This window comes from Molossus molossus, unplaced genomic scaffold, assembly GCF_014108415.1.
Source record: "Molossus molossus isolate mMolMol1 unplaced genomic scaffold, mMolMol1.p scaffold_m16_p_21, whole genome shotgun sequence".
NCBI classification, from domain to species: domain Eukaryota; kingdom Metazoa; phylum Chordata; class Mammalia; order Chiroptera; family Molossidae; genus Molossus; species Molossus molossus.
The window spans coordinates 35,439,344-35,455,343 of NW_023425357.1; the positions used below are offsets into that span (position 1 = coordinate 35,439,344).

The 16,000-nt window shown below is 47.6% G+C and overlaps 1 protein-coding gene across 4 annotated transcripts; it reads left to right on the forward strand.

The window, feature by feature from the left end:
- The first annotated feature begins 145 nt into the window (after positions 1-145).
- Positions 146-12,631, forward strand: COG8 (component of oligomeric golgi complex 8). Of its 4 annotated transcripts, XM_036274778.1 has the most exons (6): positions 146-566; positions 2,021-2,228; positions 2,989-3,816; positions 6,423-6,591; positions 10,142-10,318; positions 12,211-12,631. In XM_036274778.1, exons 1-6 carry the CDS (start codon positions 154-156, stop codon positions 12,366-12,368), a joined length of 1,953 nt encoding a protein of 650 aa, XP_036130671.1. In that variant the 5' UTR covers positions 146-153; the 3' UTR covers positions 12,369-12,631. The 4 variants fall into 4 exon arrangements, with proteins under 4 accessions (XP_036130671.1, XP_036130672.1, XP_036130669.1 ...); XM_036274779.1 differs by lacking the exon at positions 12,211-12,631 and having other exon boundaries at positions 10,088-10,597; XM_036274776.1 differs by lacking the exon at positions 12,211-12,631 and having other exon boundaries at positions 10,142-10,597.
- The last annotated feature ends 3,369 nt before the right edge of the window (positions 12,632-16,000 follow it).

Sequence of the window (16,000 nt, forward strand, 5' to 3'; positions counted from 1 at the left end):
CTTGGCTTCAAGGGCTATAGGTAAAGAAAGCCGCCGAACAAGAAACCATAGAGACAGGAAGTGTACCACTGTTGCCTCCGGTCCTAGATTCGGAGTCAGCGCCCTCTCTGGGCTGGTTCGGGAAGCGACGCTGCTGCCGGGAAGATGGCGACGATGGCGGCAATTCCTTCCTCCACTTCGGCATCCTCCACGGCCGCTGCATCCTTCACTTCGGCCTCCGCCACGGCCACCGCAGCGGCTCTCGGGGAGGTGGAGGATGAAGGGCTCCTGGCATCGCTGTTCCGGGATCGCTTCCCGGAGGCTCAGTGGCGGGAACGGCCCGACGTAGGTCGCTACCTCCGGGAGTTGAGCGGCTCCGGGCTGGAGCGGCTGCGGCGCGAGCCCGAGCGTCTGGCGGAGGAGCGGGCCCAGCTGCTGCAGCAAACGCGCGACTTGGCCTTCGCCAACTACAAGACCTTCATCCGCGGCGCCGAGTGCACCGAGCGCATCCACCGCCTGTTTGGCGACGTGGAGGCGTCGCTCGGCCGCCTGCTCGACCGTTTGCCCAGCTTCCAGCAGAGCTGCAGGTGCGGTGGGCCCGGTGCTAAAGGGGCTTTTAAACAACTGTAATAAGTAACATTTACCGTGATAGAGATAGCTAACACTTACGTAGCGCTATGTGCCAGGCTTTCCTCTGAGCACTTCATTAATCCATTTAAACTTCACAAGTCTTCGAGGTAGGTGTTGTTTATCCCATTTTATGTGTAAGGAAGTTGAGACACGGAGAGGTTAGTGACTGTCCAAGGGCACAGCTCCTAAGTTTCCAAGTCAGAGTTGGAACCCAGCAGCACGTCCGTCCCGCAGAGGGCTGTGTGCGTGTGCGCATCTATGCAAAGCACTAAGAATTGGGTCTTACATACTTAACTATAAATAATTGGCAGCGTAATATATATGCATACTTATGTAAATATACATAAACACATACAGACACAACACATGCAACAGCTCAGACCAGAAGTCTTCTCCAAAACTTTTCATTGATAAGAAGCTCACAAGGAAATCCTTCCAACAGGATTTCCTTTTTGAGTCATATTCTGCTTCCCTAGATCCTCAATCCATTATCGCTAATTCTGGCTTTCAGCCTTTCATGATAAAAGTTTTAAATATTCTTTTGAGTCTTAGGATATTTCACAATAGCTTTTTTTTTTTTTTTTTTTTATCCTCACCCGAGGACACTTTTTCATTCTTTGTTCAGATAGAGCAGGAGGGAGAGAGAGAGAGAAACATCGATGTGAAACATCGAGTGGCTGCCACCCGCACGACCAACCAGGGCCGGGGACAAACTGCAACCGAGGTACATGCCCTTAGCGGGAACCGAACCCGGGTCTCTCCGGACCGCAGGCCAACGCTCTAACCGCTGAGCCAAACCGGCCAGGGCACACAATAGCTTTTGTACCTTCCACCCACCGCAGCATAGATAGGGGACTTCACAAAGTGATCTCTGCTTTTATGCAGAAGAATTGGAAACTGGTGGGAACTAAGGTTGAACAATAGCATAGGAATAGATTAAGAGGCTGAGGGAACTTGGGGATAAGGCTGTAGTCTCTAGGCTATTTAGTTTATTATTATGAAAATAATAAGTATAGCTATTATCAAAGGAACATTTACTGTGAGTCAGTAAATACTGTGGTAAATACTTTGCACATATCTCATTTAATCCTTACATCCTTACGAGGTGGATCCTATTATTTTACCAATGAGGAAACAGTTATGAAAGTCTAAGTACCTTGCCACAGCTAGTTAAGTGGCAGATCTGGGTTCAGACCTTTTTATCATTTATTAGTTGTGTGATCTTGGACAAGTTGCTTAACCTCTCTGAGATTAAAATTTTGTCAAGGGTACCTACCTTATAATTTGGTGTGAAAATTAAATCAGATAAACCATCCAGCTCAGTGCCCAGTTCACAATAAACGCTGGGTAATTACAGTGAAGATTTGGGTGTACAGCAGTGAACAATCAACATTTCTCCTAATTGTACTAGGAACTTTGTAAAAGAGGCTGAGGAGATCAGCTCCAACCGCCGGATGAACACCCTGACTCTAAACCGGCACACAGAAGTCCTGGAAATCCTAGAGATTCCTCAGCTCATGGATACCTGTGTCCGGAACAGCTATTATGAGGAGGCCCTGGAGCTTGCAGCCTACGTACGCCGACTGGAAAGGAAATACTCCTCCATCCCTGTCATCCAGGTAGCCAACTTCCCCAGAGAGAACTCAAACTCATGTTCTTTCTGTCAGTAATTTTGTGGTCCTCACTGAAGCATTAGGCAGAAACAATAGGGAAACTCTTTGCATGTTTCACATCAGTTCTGGCCAGGCAGGTTGAACATAAAAAACATATTCATTTATTTATTCAACTGAGAGATATAAATCTGTGTGCCAGGCACTAAACTAGGTGCTGGGTATACAATGTGGACAAAGCAAATAAGGCCCTGGCTCTCATGAATTAAGCTGATAGCTGGCAAATAAACAATGTGATCCTTTCAGATAGTGCCTAGAGAAAACAAACCAGGGAATGGGATAGGAGGCCAGGGTGAGTTACTCTAGGGAGAGTGGTCAGGAAAGGCTCTTGGGAGAGAGAACATTTAAGCTGAGACCTAGATGATGGGAAGGACCCAGCCACACATAGATGTAAGGAGAGAGAGCAAACCAGAAAGTGGAAAGAACAAGTACAGCAGGCCGAGAAGGGAAGTTGGAGTGTTAACAGATACAAAGACCGCCAGTGGGACTGGAGTGCAGTGAGCAAGGGGAAACATGAGCAAGCTGGTGAGGTAAGAGAAGCAGGCAGGGCCTATAGGCTATAGTGAACCTGTACATGTCAGCTTTAGGCAATGTACTTTGTATGTCAAGAAAGCAGTGGAAATGTTGGTCTGTAATAATCAGGGTTAGTGGAATGAGTTCCAGGGAGTGTGTTCACAAGCACGGTATGACTCACCCTCTGTATTGTCAGGGCATTGTGAATGAAGTACGCCAATCTATGCAGCTGATGCTGAGCCAGTTGATCCAGCAACTGAGGACCAACATCCAGCTCCCTGCCTGCCTCCGTGTCATTGGCTTCCTGAGGCGCATGGACATCTTCACTGAGGCTGAGTTGAGGGTGAAGTTTCTTCAGGCCCGAGATGCCTGGCTCCGTTCCATCCTGACTGCCATCCCCAATGATGATCCCTATTTCCACATCACGAAAACCATTGAGGCCTGCCGTGTCCATCTATTTGATATCATCACTCAGTACCGTGCCATCTTCTCAGACGAGGACCCGTTGCTCTCCCCTGCCATGAGTGAGCACACTGTGAATGAGAGTGCTATCTTCCATGGCTGGGTATTGCAGAAAGTCTCACAGTTCCTGCAGGTCCTGGAAACTGACCTTCACCGAGGGATAGGCGGCCGCCTGGACTCCCTGCTGGGCCAGTGCATGTACTTTGGGCTGTCCTTCAGTAGGGTGGGGGCTGATTTCCGGGGCCAGTTGGCTCCTGTTTTCCAGCAGGTAGCTATCAGCACTTTCCAGAAAGCAATTCAGGAAGCAGTGGAGAAGTTCCAAGATGAAATGAACTCCTACACCCTCATCTTGGCTCCAGCCATCCTAGGCAGTAGTAACCTGCCTGCTGCTGTGCCAGTCACTCAGCCAGGGACCCTGCAGCCACCCATGGTGCTCTTAGACTTCCCACCCCTTGCCTGCTTCCTTAACAATATTCTCGTTGCCTTCAATGATCTGCGCCTTTGCTGTCCCATTGCCCTGGCACAGGATGTGACTAGGGCCCTGGAGGACACCCTTGCTAAGGTGAGCACATATTGTTGGCTCTCTGTTAGAACTTTCTTTGGTTACAGGCCAGACTTTGGTGATAAACCATTCCATATGACAATGGTGATTGCTTACTTAGAGGTTTAGTGTGGTTTTGGAGGTTTGTTAATGGCTAAGCAGTTCTTAACCGGTTAGTTGTTCTTCATGGAACCTAAAACAGCTCATGAAGTGGCTCACCTATAGTAATGATTCTGTAATGTATTAGTTTTCTATCGCATAGCAAACTCCCACAGACATTTATCATCTCCCAGTTTCTGTGGATCAGGAGTCCAGGCACAGCATAACCGGATCCTTTGCTCAGGATCTCACAAAGTTGCAATGAATGTGTTGGCCAGGCTGTGGTCTCATCTGGAGCTTGGGGTCCCCTTTCAAGCTCATTCACATTGGCAGATTTCTGTTCCTTACAGTTATGGGATTGAGGCCCTCAGCTCCTTGAGGCCACCCCACTCCATAGGCAGTTCATACTGTGGCTTTTTTATTCAAGGCCAATGGAATAGTATCTCTCCCGCACGAATCTCTTTTAGGGAGGTCCTCAACACTCTTTTAAGAGGCTCATTTGCACCCGGCCAGTGTTGCACCAAGAGGTCGCTGGTTCGATTCCCAGGTTGTGGGCCCAATCCCCAGTTGGAGCATGCAGGAGGCGGCCAATTGATGTTTCTAGCTCCCTCTCCCTCTCCCTTCCTCTCTCTCAAATCAATAAAGAAAAAAAGGTTCATCTGACTAAGTCAGGCCCACTCAGGATAATCTCCCTTTTGATTAATTCAAAGTCACTTGATTAAGGACTTTAATTACAATTACAAAATCTTTCACCTTTGCCATATATATATATATATATTTTTTTTTTTTTTTTTAATCCTCACCCGAGGATATTTTTCCATTTTTTTTGTACAGATAGAGTGGGAGGGAGAGAGAGGAAGGGAGAGAGAGACAGAAACATCGACGTGAAAGGACACATCGAGTGGCTGCCACCCGCATGACCAACCAGGGCCGGGGACAAACTGCAACCGAAGTACATGCCCTTAGCGGGAACCGAACCCGGGTCTCTCCGGACTGCAGGCCGACACTCTAACCGCTGAGCCAAACCGGCCAGGGCTATATTTTTTTTTTAACACATCATCTGAACACTGTATTGTGTGTTCTCCACCCCAAGTAAAGACTCCTTCCATCACCATTTATCTCCCTAACACAAGTAATGCTATTACTACTGCTAATGTCTTAGTATGGTACACGTTTTTGTTTTTGTTTTTTTGGTTGTTTTTTTTTTGGAGAGGAAGGGGGAGAGAGAGGAACATTGATGTGAAAGAGAAACATCAATCAGTTGCCTCCTGTACGTGCCACGACCAAGGATTGAACCTGAAACCTGGATATGTGCCCTTACTAGGGATCAAACCTGCCACCTTTTGGTGTACAGGATGACGCTCCAGCCAACTGAGTCACACTGGTCAGGGCATGAACTTTTTATACATTTAAACCTTTAGATATTGGGATGTTTTTTATAGTTGATGACACCATATAATTGCAATCAGACAAGTGGCAGTTGTGACTTGATTGTATAAAATCTATTGATATGCTCATGTAAGAGCAAGAAAGCATGAGCATTGAAGCTTTTTAGAGTCAATGAAATTCAAGTAATAGTGATCAGCTAATAATTATATATATGCCAAGTAGCCTTTATCATACTTTACAAATATTAAAGACTTAATCCTTAAAACTCTATGAGGTAGGTCCTGTTGTTAACCATATTTATAGACAAAGAAACTGAGGCACAGAGGGCATGGAAGACTTAAGTAATCAGTTGGAAGTCACAGTAAGAGGCATGGCTAAGACTTGAACCAGGACGGTTAGTTCCAGAGTCTGTTATTAACCGTCAGCTTGACACCTGTCTGTAATGTCAGCTAGGCTGCTCTGTTCTTTTTTTTTTTTTTTTTATCCTCATCTGAGGACATTTTTCCATTTTTTACTCAGATAGAGCGGGAAGGAGAGAGAGGGAGAGAGAGAAACATCGATGTGAAAGGGACACATCGAGTGGCCGCCACCCACACGACCCAACCAGGGCCGGGGACAAACTGCAGCCAAGGTACGTGCCCTTAGCGGGAACCAAACCCGGGTCTCCTTGGACCACAGGCTGACGCTCTAACCGCTGAGCCAAACCGGCCAGGGCGGCTGCTCTTTTCTTTATATTTTGGAACTTCTTTTCCAGCTCTGTCTCCTTCTTCCTTTACAATTTTTCAGTGGTCTAACTTCCTGGAACCTCAAGGCCTTACTCAGTAAAAACCTTTTATAGTTTTTGTTTCATTTTCCTGGATCCAACATAATTCTGGACGGTGTCCCATGGGAGGCAAGAACCATGTATTCTCTTCCACTGGAAAAAGCGCCAGTAATGGGTCAGAAATACATCAGTGGAGTGACAGAATTGTGGAGCGTGATCACAGTTCTGAATTCAAACAAGATAGTAATATAACATACTGTTTGTAATGACTTTATTCATGAACACTTGAGGGGCTGCACATCTGTGCTTACTTTTGTGCATTACTATCATAGTATGATAGACTATTGTAGTGATTCATGGTGCCTTTGTCTCTTAGGTGACCAAAGTAATCCTGGCCTTCCATCGTGCTGAAGATGCGGCCTTCACCAATGGGGAGCGAGAACTCTTCATCCAGTTCTGCACTGTCTTCCTGGAGGACCTCGTTCCTTATTTAAATCGCTGTCTCCAAGTCCTTTTTCCACCGGCTCAGATAGCACAGACATTAGGTAAGAGAAAGAAGGAAATATTTTATATATATATATTTTTTCCCTTCTTTTTTAAATTATTATTATTTTTTTTTATCCTCACCCGAGGACATTTTTCCATTTTTTGTTTAGACAGAGTGGGAGGGAGAGAGAGGGAGGGAGGGAGGGAGGGAGGGAGAGAGAGAGGGAGGGAGAGAGAGAGAGAGAGAGAGAGAGAGAGAGATTGAGAAACATCGACGTGAAAGGGACACATCGCTGCCACCCGCACGACCAACCAGGGCCGGGGACAAACCGCAACCAAGGTACATGCCCTTACCGGGAACTGAACCCGGATCTCTCTGGACCACAGGTGGACACTGTAACCACTGAGCCAAACCGGCCAGGGCTTGCTTTTTTTTTTTTTTTAATCTTTATTGTTGAATGTATTACAGATGTTTCTCATTTTTCCCTCATTGACCCCCTCCTCCCCACTCCCGCCCCCCTCCTGCCTTTTATCACACTGTTGTCTGTGTCCATTGGTTATGCATATAAGTTCTTTGGTTTATTTCTTCCCACCCCTCAACCCCCTTCCCTTTGAGGTTTGTCAGTCTAGCCACCAATTTGTACCTCTTAATCCCTTCACCTTTTTCACCCATTCCTCCAACACCCCTCCCATCTGGCAACCAACAAAATGTTCTCTGTATCTATGAGAATGTTTCTGTTCTGCTTGTTCATTTTGTTTGTAGATTCCATTGTCGATAGATATGTATTCATTGCCATTTTGTTTGTTCATGTATTTTATCCTTTTCTTCAAGAAGACCCTTCATCATTTTATATAATAACGGTTTGGTGGTGATGAACTCCTTTAGCTTTTTCTTGTCTGGGAAACTCTTTATATGACCGTCAATTCCAAATGACAGTTTTGCAGGATAGAGTAATCTTGGTTGTAGGTTCTTGCTTTTCATCACTCTGAATATTTCTTGCCACTCCCTTCTGGCCTGCAAAGTTTCTTTTGAGAAATCAGCTTACAGCCTTATGGGAACTCCCTTGTAGGGAACTAACTGCTTTTCTCTTGCTGCTTTTAAGATTCTCTCTTTGTCTTGAACCTTTTGCATTTTGATGACGATGTGTCTTAGTGTGGGCCTCTTGGGGTTCATCTTGTTTGGGACTCTCTGTGCTTCCTGGACTGGTATATCTGTTTCCTTCACCAAGGTAGGAAAGTTTTCTGCCATTAATGTTTCAAACAGGTTTTCGATTTCTTGTTCTCTCTCTTCTCCTTCTGGCACCCCCAAGATGCGAATGTTGGCACACTTGAAGTTGTCTCAGAGGCTCCTCACACTATCCTCATTTCTTTGGATTCTTTTTTTTTTTTTTTTTTTTTTGCTGTTCTGATTGGATGTTTTTTGCTTCCTTATATTCCAAATCGATGGTTTGCTTCTTGGCTTTACCTACTCTACTATTGAATCTGTGTAAATTATTCTTTATTTCAGTTAGTGCCTCCTTCATTTCTGGCTGGTCCTTTTTCATGCTCTTGAGGCCCTCACTAAGTTCATTGAGCATCCTTATAAGCAGTGTTTTGAACTCAGCATCTGTTAGGTTGCTTATCTCCATTTCGCTTAGTTCTTTTCCTGGAGATTTTTTCCGTTCTTTTATTTGGGACCTGTTTCTTTATCTCCTCATTTTGGCTGCCTCCCTGTGTTTGTTTCTATGTATTACTTAAGGAGAGGTATGGGGCTCGCTGAGACCAGATGCTGCTTGATTGAAAGAATTTAGGAAAACCTGAAGCAGGATCCAAGACAGGCTAATCCTATGGTGAAGCAACTGGCAACAGCTTGGGTGGGCCTGAAAGTTGGGTGGGGTGGGGCAGGGCCTCAGGGAGTCACCAGGGCAAGGCAACCAGTGTGAGCCAGGTTGCTGGAGTCCCAGATATGGCGGCTGTCTGCCTCCCCAGGGAAGGGCTCACCAAAGGAGCAAAGGCCTCTGACAGCATGTCTGTCCAGGAGAAAGCCCCCTCTCCAGCCCTCGCTCCAATGCCAAACAGCTCAGTTCTTCCCTGTATGTCTCTGGCGCCCCTCGAGCTGCCTCCCCTCCAAGCTTAGAGGGAGTGAGTCCGATAAGTCCGTGTGTGAGCCCTTTAAGGAGCTGCCTGGGGCTCCAGCTGCTTCAGCTTCCCTGAGCCTCAGTTCCTGCTCGTTTTTCCAGCCAGAGGTTATGGGCACTTATCTTCCTGGAACCCTGAGTGGGGTGCCTGGTGTGGGACGGGGACCCCTCAGTCCTCAGGGAGGACCTTCCCAGCCAAGGTATCCTGATTTTTATCTGCCACACATGGGTGTGGAACCAGCCCGTCTGCCTCCGCCCCTCCCACCAGTCTCGAACCAGCTGCTGCTTTAATTCCGTAGTTGTAGGACTTCCATTCAGTTTGATTTCCCACAGCTTTGAATGATGGTTGCTCTGTAGTTTAGTTGTAACTTTGATGTGGTTGTGGGAGGACATGATACTGAATTTACCTATGCCGCCATCTTGACCAGAACTATTTATTTATTTTATTTATTTTTCTATTTTTTAATTAATTTTTGTTGCAGATGTTCCCCCCATTCACCCCTCCCCCAGGAGGAAAGATTTTTAAAACTATTTTATTGATATTATTCACAAATTAATTCACCCATTTGTAAAATTCAGTGTGTTTTAGTAAATGTACAGAGGTGTGCCCTGGCCTGTTTGGCTCAGCGGTTAGAGCGTCGGCCTGCGGTCCAGAGAGACCCGGGTTCAGTTCCCGCTAAGGGCGCGTACCTCGGTTGCAGTTTGTCCCCGGCCCTGGTTGGTCGTGCGGGTGGCAGCCACTCGATGTGTCCCTTTCACGTCGATGTTTCTCTCTCTCTCTCTCTTCCTCTCCCTCCCTCCCACTCTATCTGTACAAAAAATAGAAAAATGTCCTCGGGTGAGGATAAAAAAAAAACAACAAAAAAAAAACAGAGGTGTACAACCATTACCACCATTCAATTTTAGAACATTTCCATCACCCTAAAAAGATCCCTCATGCCCAATGCAGTCCTTCCCCAATCTCATTCGTAGCCCCTGGCAATTACTAATCTACTTTCTGATGCAGTAGATTTGCCTTTTCTGGACATTTCATATAAATGGAATCATACAACATGTGTAGATCTTGCTAAGTAGAAGCTAATCACAAAAGAACCACCTATTGTATGATTTTCCAATTTGCCTCCACTTCCCTGTACCCAATTTCTCTGCCTCTGGGGTTAGGTGTGGGGCATGAGAGAGGCAAAACTTCCCAAAGGGCAGTGGGCCAGTAATCACACCAGCAACCTGGCTGTTCACCACTTTCTCCCCAGCTTTTCTCTTGGGCATGAAACAGTTTGAAAGCCAGTGCCTGCGGAGGTGCTCTTGACTCACTCCATCTGCCCTGCACTGTGCTGTTCCAGATTACGTTCACTTTACAGTATAGCTTCATGTCCTGTATCATAGAGAGGACTTACTATGTTGAAATAATGGTAATTGTGACTTTCCTTTGACACATCAGTATTTACATTTATTAAACGTTTTTTCCATTTCACTTTGCCTACTTGTGGGTCAGGCATTCCACCCACTCAGCTCTCCAAGTACGGAAACCTTGGGCATGTGAACATCAGCATCGTCCAGGAGCCTCTCGACTTTATCCTGCCGAAGAAAGAGATGGTCTTCTGGCTAGATGAAAAGGACCCACTGCCAGAGTTCACAGCTCCAGCACCAGAACTCCTGCCCGAGGAGCCAAGCCTTGAGCCCGTCACTCCGGCTTTCCCTGAGGAGAGGCAAGAGCAGGTTGAATCAGCGGAGCCATTGCAGGCCCATATGCCCAGTGCGAGCACTTAATAGAGGCTCCCTGCTCCCAGAACCAGGCGCAGCACCCAGGGCCTGGGCCTGAGGGCTTGCCGCAGCACCCGGTGGGACAGCCCCAGGGGAGAGGCTGCGAAGGCACGCATGAAAAAATTAAAGAGGGGACCTCCTGGTCCCTCTTGTACCGTAAGAAATGAAATAACTTAATAAAGCTGATTACCGTCACCGAGAAGCGGACAACGGTCTGTGGGCGGGAAGGTGGGAGGGAACTACGCTTCCCGGCGTCCCTTGCGGCGGGAGCGCTTGGCCACGGGGCCCAGAGAAGAACGGATCCCGGCGGGCGCTACAGGAGCGCACTATGGGTCGACTGGGGGCCGAGTCGCTGCTGGCAAGGGCGCGCCGCCTCGTGGGGCCGGCCCTGCTGTGGGGAGAGGGGGTGGCAGCCGGCAGCGCCCGGGCCTGCAGCTCCACGCCCGCCCGCGACGACCTCGAGGGACCGGCGCGCCGGCGTTCCTACTGGCGCTACCTGCGGCGTCTGGTGCAGGGAGCGCCCGAGCCCCCGTATCGCCGCGTGTGCCAAGTCGGGGACCCGGCGCTGCGGGCCGTTGCGGCCCCAGTAGAGCCGGGGCAGCTGGCGGGGCCCGAACTGCAGCGGCTGGTGCAGCGGCTGGTGCAGGTGATGCGGCGCCGGCGTTGCGTGGGCCTGAGCGCGCCGCAGCTCGGAGTGCCGCTGCAGGTGTTGGCCGTGGAATTCCCCGAGGCGCTCTTCCGCGCGTGCGCGCCGCGCCTGCGCGAGGCCCGCCAGATGGAGCCCTTCCCCCTGCGCGTGTTCGTGAACCCCAGCCTGCGGGTGCTGGACAGCCGCCTGGTCACTTTTCCCGAGGGTTGCGAGAGCGTCGCAGGCTTCCTGGCCTGCGTGCCCCGCTTCCAGGCGGTGCAGATCTCAGGTGCGGGATGGCAGGAGCCCTGGGGCGGTGGGTTAGCGCTTTTGTATCTTCTGCCTGTAGAGTCGGCAGCTTTGGATGCCACGCAAGTTTCTGTAAAGCTCCACTTCAAGTGTAGACGCGTTGATGGCTGATCAGCGGAACCTCCCGGCATGACAAAGGACAGGACCTGGGAATGGACGGGGCTTGGGACTGACGGATGGGTTTTGAGCCCCTGTGAGAGCACAGCCAGCTCAATTTAGGGGAAATGGGTGGGAAGTGTGGAGTGTGGTTGGTTAGGGTGACCTGGTTACGCTGTTTCCTCACTGCCGGTCCTCTGGTCTCTCTGTGCCCTCCTCACTCTGTCACACACTTCCCCCCAATGAGATCTGTCATGGTGGAGTGGGAGAAGTGGGACCTGCTTTACCCAGCCCAGGGTGAGGGTGACAAGCCATTTCAGGATGTTTTGTGGAATGTGGTTCTTTGCTGGGGTTGGCATGATTGTCCCTCCTGAGCAGGCCACTTGGTCCGTGAGAATCAGAAAGTCAATGACTATCCCTTATTTTATATCGCACCAAGCTGAAATACTTTTGTGAGGAATTGAAAGCAAACATCAGTACTTCAGAAGCAGAAGGAGTGTTCAGAAGAGAAGCACCTTATCAGGAAGATCATTTTTGATCTCATCCCGATAGTAAGCCCAGCAATCTAAGTGTTAGGGTTGGGAACCAGGTTGACTACTTGGTAATAGGCAGAGTTAGGGGTATCTTTTCTAGGGAGAATGAGGTACTGAGTTCCCTTCTGATGTTGCCTCTTGTAAATAGGAACATCCAGGGGCAGGAAAAGGGTAAGGAGGTTGAGAATGATGCAGTTCAGCATGTCCTCACCCAGACTGTAACTTCCTTTGCAGGGCTGGACCCCAGAGGAGAGCAGGTGGTGTGGCAGGCCAATGGGTGGGCAGCTCGCATCATCCAGCACGAGATGGACCACTTGCAGGGCTGCCTGTTCATTGACAAAATGGATAGCAAGACATTTACAAACATCCACTGGATGGAGGTGAATGACTAAAACTTTCCTGCTACATCTGATTTAGAAAACCAGGACACAAACACTTTGGCTTTGAGCTGGGCATGTCTTACTTGGCATTGACTTGGCTCCAACAGAAAACAATGGACTTCCGAAGTATGCCTGAGTTGGAGGAAGATGTTTAAAATGACTGCTCCAAAATGAGTTGTGAAATATAAACTTCAAATTGAGAAGAAAACTAACTCCCCTAAAGGAGTGGACATTTCATGGTAATTTTTTTTTAATCCTCACCAGAGGACATTTTTGCATTTATCTTCAGATAGAGCAGGAGGGAGAGAGGGAAGAAGAGAGAGAAACATCTATGTGAGAGACACATCGACTGATTGCCACCTGCATGACCCCAACTGGTGCTGGGGACAAACCGCAACTGAGGTACGTGCCCTTAGCGGGAACTGAACCTGGGACTCTCTGGTCCGTGGGCCGATGCTCTAACTGCTGAGCCAGACTAACCAGGGCCATGGTAATTTTGTATGGAGAATGAGTGGGGCAATAACCACTCTCAGTAGACATGACTTCGTAAGACCTGTGCAATGTTCCCAAAGCCAAGATTTGATGATAAATGTAGTCCCAAAATATCTGAAAGCTGTGTTTAAAATGCAGGTTAAGGCTGTGATTGACCTTTACCAAATTCTTATTTTTACAGGGGGTTTGGTGCGTCTTTCCTACAGTCCTTCTTTGCCTTGGACACCAGTGTGCTTGTGAAGTAAACAGGATAGAATGGCCCCAGTTCATGGAAGTGTTTAGTGAGAATATTAACATAAATGAATAGCCACACATTTTAACAGGTTCAGTACAGGTTAGGTTTCCACCTTTTTGCCTTCTACCTTTAACAGACTTGAAGGTTTTTCTTGCTGAGGTTTCTTGGGCAGCTGATACTTGGCTTGTTCTTTGGGTGGAGGCCGTGGAGCGGGGATAGGGGAAGGGTGATAGTTGAGAAGAAGCAAGAGCCTCTTTCTGTCACAATTAGAATAGAAAACAGAACTTGTGCTTCCTAGTCACCACACTTCTTTTGGAAAAATAAATTAACATCATGTTGATTGACCAATGTTTAACCTTAAGATGCTGTCAGAGGTAAAGAAATTTGTTTCTTTAGGTACTTGTCTTATCTCATTTTTATGTTGAGTTTTGCATAGTTGGTACTCTTATCAAAGTCCTCAAAGTCCAGGTGTCCACCTATTAAGTCCAGTAAGTTGTTTAGAGAGAACAAATTTTAAATAGCAGTTAATTAAATGAACCCAGGAAAGACCCATTCTCCTCTACAGCTTTTTCTAAACAGGCCAAGTCTGGGAGGTCCATGAGGCCAAGTAAAAATTAACTGGCTCTCTGTGCATTAAATTTTGGAGAGGAACAGGACCTAGCACTATCCTGTGGAGAGGTTAGACACGAAGCCATTGGGGAAGTCTGTAGAAAGCTCTCATTAATATTTAAAACAGGTCCTTAGGAAAGCTAGAATTCAGTGAGCCTCCTTTCCTTTAAACAATGTTCATAGGCTCCTGCAGAGTGGCCTTGGAACATTCTGGGCTCTGGCTGGGTAGCTCAGTTGGTTTGTGCATCATCCCAATACACCAAGTCTGAGTGAGGGTTCGATTTCTGGTCAGGGCACATACAAGAAGCAACCAAAGAATGCATAAATAAGTGAAATAACAAACCGATATTTTTCTTTCTCTCTCCCAGCCTTCGTCTTTCTAAAATATTTTAGAAAGAAATTCTGACACTTCCTTCCAGTGCTCTGAGGTTAACAGTCCTTAGTTATGGCTTTGTAATGAAGCTCAGCATATGACTTCAGTGTCCTGTTGCTGACAATATGAGATTACTGTTGTGACCACATCCACATAGGAGGGAAGATTTAGTCTATCAGTTAAGACACTACAGCCCAAAGGCAAATCCTTCATTCCCAATAGAGAAAATTTCTTCCACCTCAGGCAGATGTATTAGCCACAAAAACCACACACACAAATCAGCATCTGGAGATATGAGAGTTTTATAAGTCAGTGAAAGCCAATGTAGGCAGAAGGTTTAGAACAGAATTCCAGGTAGGGAAGAAGTAGATTTCAGAGTAAACACTTTGGGAGGAAATTTCTCTGCACTACTGGCCATGATTTACAGAGACTGAGGCCACAGCATGTCTGAGGTTAGTTCAACCTCAGGGTGTTTGTGATACCTGTGACTAGCTATGAGGATGACCCACAGCAGCCCTAAGTTTCTATTCACCCCTGTGACTTGTCTAGGTGTTCAAGCAGTAGAAATGAGGAAGCAGGTTTAAGAAAAATAAAAGGACCTTCTGATTCAAGTAAAGGTAACTGGAGATAGAGTAAGAAAATATGACTAAACACAAAGTTAAAATAAAACAGTACAGGCATGGGGGGCCGTGTCCTATCCTGGCTTCTAGTCCAACACTTAAAAACATAATGGGTGGCTGAGGGCAAGAAATATTCGGGAACTCCAGGGCAAATGACAAAAATTCCAGTCATATTTGCTGCATGTCATCTGGGGGTCAGGCTGGCTGGCACTCCAGGTAACGAAGTAGGGCTAACTCACCAGCAATGGAGAGGAGCACCCAAGCCCAAGCCTTCAAGAAACCAAGCAAAAGTTGGCTCAATTCAGCAGACACTCAGCAGATCTAAGAACCACCACAGTGCAAGGCTAACATGACCTAAGAGTTGGCCATATACTCAGTTCTGGACCATTTGGGTTTGATGAGATACCAGTGGGAGGAGGAAGAAGGCTGAACAACCCATGCCAGGCATTTTCTGTATGTTCATACGCTCGTGGTCAACGTGTGATAGCTGCTACTGCTTCTGTTCCATCAGACAGCATTTCCAGGGCTGCCAGCTTTCGAGCCTAGGTGTCTCATAATCGGGTCACAAATTCAAATGGCCAGAGGGGCTAGGCAGTCGATGCAAATGTGTGAACAAGCCACATGGGGATGGTGAACTGCAGAGCAACTTGCCATCTAAATAGGGCCACCCTTGCTCAGCTGCAGTAGCTAGGTTGCCTTATAGGGACACAGGCCCAGCATTACCTAATCTGAATTTTTATGTCTACTCTTGTTTTTAAAAAATTTTTTATTGACTTGAGAGAGAAAGGGAGAGGGAGAGAGATAGAAACATCATGAGAGCATCAACTGGCCGCCTCCTGCATGCCCCCCACTGGGGATTTGGCCCACAACCTGGGCATGTGCCCGGACTGGGAATTGAACTGGTGACCTCTTGGTGCATGGGTCGATGCTCAACCACTGAGCCATACAGGCTGGGTCACTCTTAATTTTTAAACATTGGCAGCAGAGAAAACCAAACAGCTACAGGCCACATCTGGCCCACAGGCCTTCCTGTTTGAGACTCTGACCTGGAGGCTGGACAACAGGAAGGACTGCTCAAATCCCTCAAATATCCCCAGCAACACTTTTGAGGCCCTGAGGGAAAAAAGGTCTCACAAACCTGACTGCAGGCTTAGGCACAGTGGCAACTGGTGACATTCCCACTTCCTACTCTGCTGAAGAGAAGACAGCAGAGAAAACCAGGTCTTTCTGTTGGAAGCAAGCATTGCCTTCAAAGAACCCAAGGGTGAAAGATGATATCATCACTCAGGTGGCTCAAGAAGGGAAAAAGATTTAT